The sequence below is a fragment of the Mastomys coucha genome, unplaced genomic scaffold, assembly GCF_008632895.1.
Source record: "Mastomys coucha isolate ucsf_1 unplaced genomic scaffold, UCSF_Mcou_1 pScaffold21, whole genome shotgun sequence".
Taxonomy (NCBI): domain Eukaryota; kingdom Metazoa; phylum Chordata; class Mammalia; order Rodentia; family Muridae; genus Mastomys; species Mastomys coucha.
The window spans coordinates 186,630,695-186,640,164 of record NW_022196904.1 but is presented as its reverse complement, the minus strand read 5'-3'; the positions used below and the strand labels follow the sequence as shown (position 1 = coordinate 186,640,164).

The following is a 9,470-nucleotide window of genomic DNA, read 5'->3' as shown; positions in this document are numbered from 1 at the left end:
AAGAAAAGAAAAAAAAAAACAAACCAAAACAACAACAACAACAACAAACCCCAAACCCCAAGAGCTTGGAAATCCTGAGTCTGTGTTATTTCAGAACAAGGAAGGGCATTTGTCCCTTTCCCCTCGACCTTCCTCTTACAACTCCTTGGGAAATTACAAAAGCCAAGATTCCCTTTTCCAGCCATGTCTCAGATATGATAGCTTTTTAAACATGTCTCAGATATGATAGCTTTTTTAAAAAAGTTCTTCCTCCCCCCTACCTTCCTAAAATAAACATTCCGTTGTCGCAGCCCCAGACGCTCCATTAGCCCCTCCCACCCATGGAAAGGCCCCAACGCTCTGGAAAAAAACCATCTTCCATCCCTTGGCTGGATGCCTTTTTATAGCCTGTAAACATTTTCCATGTTAAGCACCGTCTCCCCCCTTCTGGGCGTGCTTCCTTCTGGGCCCTAAATACGCAAGCGCGGCTTGAGGCATATGAATGGACTCTGCTGCTAACACAGGCTTTTAGATCCCAAGTCAGAGCATTGTGTGTTTGTTTTGTAACTGGCAACTTTCCCTCTGCCTAGGGTAGAGCTGAGATTTGAACTCGGGTTCCTGACAACGAGGATATTCTAATTTATAGCTGTGCCTACTTTCTTGGTTTCTTATTGAGTAGTCATAAGTAGTTTTCTCCTATTTCTGCCTAAGTCGGCTTCACAGACGGGGAGCTGGTGGCTTTTCTGGAACACGCACCGGTGTGGTGTGTCTGTGAGCTGCTTTGAGCAGCATCCTCTGGCTCTGTTTCATATGCTCACCGTTACTCTTGCAGGGCATGCTTTTCCTCCATGGGAGCCCACTGAGGTCTCACGGCAACCTGAAACCTTCCAACTGCCTGGTAGATAGTCACATGCAGCTGAAGCTGTCAGGATTTGGGTTGTGGGAGTTCAAGCATGGGAGCACCTGTAGGATCTACAACCAGGAGGCCGCAGATCATTCAGGTAGCCACTGGCAGAGCTAAGACCCAAAATGATCAGAGGGTTGCCTGTCTGTCTTTGCTTCATGATGCTGACTTGCATGGGAGCCCATGGGTAGTTTTCCCTTCGCAGCTGATGGAACAAAGTTGTTTAGTTCATCCGTGGAGAGGGAGGGAATAAATCACTGTGGGGTGGCAGGAATCTGTGGTGTAAGGCAATGAATGGTTCTCAACTGGTGGGTTGCAACCCCTTTGGCAAACTTCTATCTTCAAAAATATTTACATTATGATTCATAACAGTAGTAAAATTACAATTATGAAATAGCAATGAAAATAATTTTATGGTTGGGGGGTCACCACAACACGAGGAACTGTATTAAAGGGTTGCAGCATTAGGAAGGTTGAGAACTGCTGCTGTAAGGTCTGCGTTAGGAGACTGGCTCTCATTTAATCAGGCCACTAAAGCCACGATTGCTCTTCTCTTCTCGTTTGTCCTCTGTGTCCCTTCTTGTTCTCATTCCATGTTCTCGGTATAGATGATGAGATCTGCCAGGCTATCCTACTTAGGGTCACCATTGCTCTGATGAGACACTATGACCAAAAAGCAACTTGGGGATGAAAGGGTCTGTTTGGTTTAACACTTCTGCATCACTGTTCATCATCAAAGGAAGACAGGACAGGTACTGAAACAGGGCAGGAACCTGGAGGCAGGAGCTGATGCTGAAGCCATAGAGGAGTGTTGCTTACTGGCTTGCTCCCCATGGCTTGCTCAGCATACTTTCTTATAGGACTCAGGACCACCAGCCCAGGGGTTATCCCATCCATAATGGGATGTGCCCTCCATCATTAACTGATAATTTTGCTCTATATCATCAACTGTTAATTAAGAAAATGCTCTATAGCCAAATCTTATGGAGGTATTTTCTCTATTAAGGTTTCCTCCTTTTGGATAGCTCTAACCTGGGTCAAGCTGACATAAAACTAGCTAGCACATAGTCTTTTTAAAACCAGCTGAGTATGGGAGTATGCTGTCTCCCAGGTCAGACTTTAATTTACTTTTACATGACCTCTTTTCATAAAAAAAAAAAAACAAACCACACACACACACACATATATGTGTTTTTGTTCATATATATATATATATATATTATATATATATATATATACATATTTGATTCCAGATGTGTAATTATGCACAGTAGGCAAACAAACAAAATATTTATTGATAAAAACATATAGAAGTGTATTTTAGCCAATTATTAGATTTACATATAAGCTTATCATTTAATAAATAGAAACAGCTATTGTACTACAGTACTGGGTAAACTACGAACTTGTTGGCGAGCATCCTCCTTGGTTATTTTCTCTATGATCCTTATAGGCATTACCTTCCTGGGGAGACTCTCACAGAGCCGACATGACGTCTCAGGATGCTCTGCGCTCTGTACCTCCCCCAGCATGAAGGGGGTTAGAGGTAACTTTGTCTCAAAGTGGTACCCACTGTCTTGCAGAGCTCTACTGGACAGCCCCAGAGCTGCTTCGTCTTCAGGAGCTGCCCTGGTCTGGCACCCCACAGGGAGACGTTTACAGCTTTGCCATTCTCATGAGGGACTTGATCCACCAGCAGGCCCATGGGCCCTTTGATGACCTTGAGGCAACTCCAGAGGGTAAAGCTGGTAAACCTGGCTAAGGGGCTTGTGTGTGGGGAGGGAGTGGAGGGATGTGGTGGGAAAGAAATAAGAGATTATGCAGGTGGCAATACACATACTCACACACACACACACACACACACACACACACACACACACACGCACGCACGCACACATAAATACACACACATGCATGCACACATTCACCCCAAATTGTGAAAAAAAGCACACAATAAAAACAAGATGGGTTTTTAGACTGTCATTTTCTGATGAAACCAGACACATCTGTGAGTGTAGGGGGTTTCTTTCAAATCAGACTCCACCGTCTTAGTTAAGATTTCCTTTGCTCAGAAGACACACAATGACCAAATCAACTCTTACAAGGGACATCATTTAATGGGGTTGGCTGTCAGGTTCAGAGGTTCAGTCCATTATCATCAAGGCAGGAAGCATGGCAGCGTCCAGGCAGGCATGAGGCTGGAGGAGCTGAGAGTGCTACATCTTGTTCTGAAAGCAGACAGGAGAAGACTGGTTTCTAGGAAGCTAGGAGGAGGGTCTCAAAGCCCACTTCCTCTGTGACACACTTCCTTCAACAAGGCCACACCCCTAATAGGGCCACTCCCTGGACCAAACATGTTCAAACCACAACATTCCAGTTTCTACATTGAAACTGGAACTTTCATTACAGTGTCTATATTTTAATGCCTAAAATATATTCTGAAACCATCCCTTAAAAGGGTACACTAAGCAGGTGTGTTTAACGCCCCCAAACTAAAGCTATTTAAAGTAAATACTATAGAGCTAAATGAAACTCAAGATCTAGCCAGGCACTCCTGAATTTGGATCCAAGCCAATGCACACACCCCCTACCCTCCCACCTCAGTCCAGGTGGAAATCACCTTCAGTTTGAGAGCCTGACTCCTGTTTGAACTTGGCCACTACACTCTGAGACAGTCAACATTCTTCTCACTGTAACAACTTCCGGCTGGTCACACAGGCCTGCATGTGACCACAATAGTGTAGCTAGGAGGAAGAGAGTGTGTCCTAACCTGGGTCCCTGTGCATAGCAGGAAGAGAGTGTGTCCTGACCCGGGTCCCTGTGCATAGCAGGAAGAGAGTGTGTCCTAACTTGGGTCCCTGTGCATAGCAGGAAGAGAATGTGTCCTAACCCAGGTCCCCGTGCATAGCAGGAAGAGAGTGTGTACTGACCTGGGTCCCTGTGCATAGCAGGAAGAGAGTGTGTACTGACCCAGGTCCCTGTGCATAGCAGCCCAATGGTTCTCAAACTCTAGTGGGTGCTGGAATAACCTAGAGCCCCGCTAAAATACAGACTTGCTGCTCTCCCCTACTCTGGCCCAGGTTTCTGGCTCAGTAGGTCTGCAGTGAGGCCTGAGACTATACCCTTCCATTAGAGTCCCTGCTAAGGCACATTGGAGAAGAGCCGGAAACTTAATAAAGTGCTGTTTCAAGCCTCTCTAAACCTGTTCTCCTGGGACTATGGGAACAGGCAGGCCCAGAAGTGTTTACTTAGCCTCCTCACCCCAGGCGGGTGCCCGGCCTATCTGCCAAACAGAAGGAAATAGTGCTTCAAAGTAGCTAATGCACCTAGAGATGATCGCTTGGAAATGTCAGGTGCATGTTGCTAGCTAACAAGCTCACATCCCAGAAGTCCTCTCGGGGTTCATTATCATCTGATGGGCTATCATCAAGGAAGTCCTTGGAGCTAAATCCAGGGCAGCAGAAAGCAGCACCATCTTCCATCTCTGCTTCTGAGGCCGTCTTCCATCTCTGCTTCTGAGGCCATTGCCGTCTTTGATGTTTGAGTTCTACTTTGGATGCAAACCACAATTGTTTAAAAAGTACATTTTTAAGGGGTTGCTGCAGAATGTATTTTAGGCACTCAAATGTATACTCCAAGACAAAGCTCACAGGCAGATTTGGTTTTGGTTTAGACAGAATCTCACTGTGCCACTTTGGCTGGCCTGCAGTCCAGGCTTCCCTCCAACTTGAAGTGATCCTCCTGCCTCAGCTTCCTCAGGCCTGGACTTTCAAGAGGGCACCACAAACCCAGCTCTGTCTGGTTTGTGATCCTAGTTTGTGTTATGTTGGGCGATAGCTGGCCTTAGTTTCTTCTGTCTCAGCATCCTGCTTGGGCGTTACATTGCGTTTAGTTTCTGTCTTATGGGGCATTAGCACAAGCCCCCTGCCCCTCCCCCATTTACGACCTTGACAGCTTTGAGGAGTGCCAATCAGACTTGTTTGACACGTGTATGATCTATGTACATACCTATGTGTGTTTGCCTATGTATTTGTACATGTGTGTGAGGGTGCACATGCTCGCGTATGTTTGTGTGGAAGCCCGAGGTTTCTATTTATATCTCTCCAACTTACACATCAAGGCAGGGTTTCTCACAGACCCCAGAGTTTGCCTTTATGGCTGTCCTGGCTAGGGAGCTTGCTTGGAAAAGGCCCTGTCACTACTTTGCAACTGCTGGTTTTTTAGGCCACCACACCCATCAGGCATTTACACAGATTCTGGGGATTCATGGCAAATCCTTTACCCAGGAAGCCATCTCTCCAGCCACTGGTCAGACACTGTGCAGATTGCTTCTCATTTGGAATGCCTGACCTTTCCTTGTTCTCATGGCTGTTCTGTGGTTATGTGTGCTGGGGACAAGCTTGTTGATGTAAGCTGTCACTTTTGTGACACTGCCTGTTCTTAATGATGCAACTGTGAACACAACCGTCCAAGTCGAGGCTGATTTTGGTGGAGAGAGAGAGAGAGAGAGAGAGAGAGAGAGAGAGAGAGAGAGAGAGGGAGACTTTGTTGATGTCTCCATTATAGACTTCTTGATATTATCCTTCCATATTGGTAGGAAGCCACTATTCATACGCCATATTAAATCAAGAATTGCTATAGATATTATGCATAATTCCCTGTTAGATTTGTCTTCTTGATTCTATGTATCTGTGCTATCAGTTATTAATATCTATCAACATAGATTCACAGTAAATTTCTTCCTAATGTTGTGGCTCAGAGGTTCATTCTGGCTGTCCACTTTCAGTTGTTGGCATGGTCTCTGGACACATAACTGCTACTGGATTTTCTGTCACTTTTGAGTGCTTTTCTAATTTCTGGTTCGATGGACTCCCTAGACTTGTTTTTGCACAACCCTGCTTAGTACCACACACCTCTATTCAGTACTATATATCCCTTGCTTAGTATTATACACCTCCACTCAGTACTATATAGTACTGCTCAGTACTTCCTGCTCAGTACCACACACCTCCACTCAGTACAATATACCCCCTGCTCAGTATTACACACTCCTGCTCAGTACTATATATCCCCTGCTTAGTATTACACACCTCTACTTAGTACTATATACCCCCTGCTCAGTATTACACACTCCTGCTCAGTACTATACACCTCCACTCAGTACTATACACCACACTCAGTACTATACCCCCTGACTCAGTACTATCCCCCCATTCAATACTACACACCCCCTACACAGTACTACACACTCCCACTCAGTACTACACACCCCTACACAGTACTACACACTCCTATACAGTACTACACACTCCCATTCAGTACTACATACTCCCTGCTCAGTACTACACCTCCACTCAGTACTATATACCCCTACACAGTACTACACACCCCTACACAGTACCACACCCCCCTGCTCAGTACTATACCCCCACTCAGTACTACACCCTCTGAATCAATACTACATACCCCTGCTCAGTATTATACACCACCACTCAGTACTACACACCCCACTCAGTACTATACACCCCACTCAGTACTACACACCCCACTCAGTACTACATACCCCTGACCAGTACTACACATTCCACTCAGTGCCAACTTAGCACTACACACCCCTTACACAGTACTACACCTCCACTCAGTACATCCCTGCCCAGTACTACACATACCGACTCAGTACTACACACCTGTGCTCAGTACTACACACCTGTGCTCAGTACTATACACCTGTGCTCAGTACTACACACCTGTGCTCAGTACTACACACCTGTGCTCAGTACTACACACCCCACTCAGTACAAGGAGTGGGCCATTCTCTAAGCAGTCCTGACTTCTTTCTTTAGATAGTGATACCAGGACAGCACATGCACTTTTTCTACCAGTGCACTGTTGTTTCTAGCTCCTCCTTGGTAGGCAGAAATATAGATGTGTATAATAACCTCTATTTGAACATATAAAATACATGCATGCATTTGCATCTCTATTAAACTAAGCACGAGTTCATAAGGACACGGCCAATTTGACCTTGTCGCCATCTACAGCTCTCCGTCTTAAACACCAAGGCAGCATTTCTCACTGAACCCAGAGCCTCTTAATAAGACCTCAGAGAAGTAACTGCAGCACAGTAGCTATGAATGGAAGAATTGCAATATCTCCTTTTGTCTTCTTGCCTTATTTCAGGCCTTATGGCGGCTCCCCACCTTATTTAGCAAACTCACATACACATAGCACTGTTAGATTCTTTCCCTTTGTCCTGAATCCCATTCCCATCTTCTTCTCTCATGTCCTGATATATATATATATATATATACATATATATATATGTATATATATATATATATATATATACATATCAATCTTAAAAGCAATGTTTTCATTTCTTAAACGCAACTGTACTATGAGTTTCCCTGGGTGTTACCAAATAGTCAGTGCTTGTGTGCCCGTTATTACACGATCAGACAGGTCATTTATCTACTCCCTCCCCATTTACCTACTTAACCATCTCCAAAACTCTCAGCCACATCCAGACTAGAATTTTGCTTTTCTAGACCTCATTACCAGATCACGCGCACGCACTCTCTTTCAGGGCCCTCTTTGCTTAGTAGTGCACATTTGTTATTCATTAATATTCCTCAACATAGTATTTTTATATTAAAATATGTATGCATTACTCTCAAAATATTTCCTTTTTAAAAGGTGGGAATGGAATTCTTAATTAATGTTGCTAGACGCCAACATAGAAGTGAAAGGAAACAGGTTTACAAAGCTGCACAGACAGGGAGACAGTAGCATTTATTCATTAAAATCACTTTTATGAAGCATGGGATACAAAGTTGCATGAAACACATGTTGGAGAGTTGGCAGCACATGCCTCTCCATTCGTGAGATCACTCAGAAGGGCCCTATTTTAAAAAGCCTCAGTTTGGAAACTGATGAGTCAGCGGTCGTGTCTACATTTCCACTGGACTCTTTAATTTTCTAGAAGGATCTAGAACATCTTTGCACATCTAGATTGTTCTGGAATTCAAATATATTGTTTATTTTAACTTTGTCTTAAAACTGGAGGAGGCCATCGCCATTAGACAGTTGCGTCTTGAGTGGCAAGACTAGCTTGTTTATCCAACCCCTCAATGGGTTTCAGAAATCATCAGCCGCATCAAAGACCCTCGGGCACCCATTCCACTTCGGCCATCCCTGTTGGAGGATAAAGGTGATGAAAGGATTATGGCCCTGGTGAGGGCTTGTTGGGCTGAATCTCCAGAGCAAAGACCCACCTTTCCTTCCATCAAGAAGACGTTACGAGAAGCCAGTCCCAGGGGGTAAGTTAAATGTGCAGTAGATTCTTCCTTCTTATCATGTAGCCATTGGGAATTGAAAAAAAAAAAAATGTCTGTGGCCTATTCAAGGCTCTGCAGAACTCTAAGACACATCCAGACTATAGTTTTGCTTTTCTAAACCTAATCATCCAATCAGGAACACTCACACTCTTTCATGCAAGTTCCCTTAGTAGGATGCACTCGTTTGTTGTTGTAACAGTCTGTATGGCTCTTCTCTTCTCCCTTCCCTTCCTCCCATCACCCTCCCTTCTGTTCCATCCCTTTCCTTCCCTGCCCCCTTCTCTCTCCTCCTCTCATGGCGTGGCTCTTACCTCCCCTCCCCTCCTCTTTTCCTCTCCTGTCATCGTGTTTCCCTTAATGTCCACCATTGCAAAGTTCTACATGCTGCTCAGGTGGAGTGCTAGAGTCTTCAATCTATTCTGTGAACAAGGAGCAGGCATTAGCAGTGCCGCTGCCCTCTGGGCCCCTTCAGACAGCAGACATTAGCAGTGCCGCTGCCCTCTGGGCCCATTCAGACAGCAGACATTAGCAGTGCCGCTGCCCTCTGGGCCCCTTCAGACAGCAGACATTAGCAGTGCCACCACCCTCTGGGCCCATTCAGACAGCAGACATTAGCAGTGCTGCCACCCTCTGGGCCCATTCAGACAGCAGACCTTAGCAGTGCCACCACCCTCTGAGCCCATGCAGACAGCAGACATTAGCAGTGCCGCTGCCCTCTGGGCCCATTCAGACAGCAGACATTAGCAGTGCCGCTGCCCTCTGGGCCCATTCAGACATCTCTGGTCAGTCAAGGCTTTTTCCCCCAGGCCATTTTGACACTGCCTTAGTATATTTTTCAAATTCTTATTCTCAGGATCATAACTAATAATTTGGTGTTGGACTATATGATAAAGACATTTACCAACTTTAGATTATTACTCATTTGTTTTCTTCTACAGAGCTGAAGGTCAAATCCAGGGCCTTGTGTTTGCTAGGCAAGGGCATACCACTGAGCTAACTCCAACCTTATAGTTGGTTATTGAGCCTACCTCTCAAATCCCCTTTACAACACCAGCTTCTTACACATCAGGCTGATAGTATCACCTAAAAAATCATTTATTTATGTGTATGTGTGCCAGTAGGTGCCAGAAGTTGGGGTCAGATTCCCTGGAGCTGGAGCTACAGGCAGTTGTAAGCTGCCTTTTGGATGCTGGCAACCAAGCAGAAAGTACTATTAGCCACTAAGCCATCTCTCCACCCCCATAATAGTA

At 45.2% G+C, this 9,470-nt stretch overlaps 1 protein-coding gene across 5 annotated transcripts in view; it reads left to right on the top strand.

Annotated features, from left to right (window-relative positions):
- Positions 1-9,470, top strand: part of LOC116104016 (guanylate cyclase 2G) — a 53,905-nt gene that overhangs the window by 32,686 nt on the left and 11,749 nt on the right. For 3 of the 5 annotated variants that reach the window (XM_031390705.1, XM_031390706.1, XM_031390702.1), the window contains 3 exons: positions 812-980; positions 2,467-2,631; positions 8,025-8,202. In XM_031390705.1, the coding sequence (XP_031246565.1) occupies positions 812-980; positions 2,467-2,631; positions 8,025-8,202 (512 nt within the window). The remainder of the gene's footprint in view (positions 1-811; positions 981-2,466; positions 2,632-8,024; positions 8,203-9,470) is intronic. The other 2 variants (XM_031390704.1, XM_031390707.1) reach the window with 1 other exon arrangement.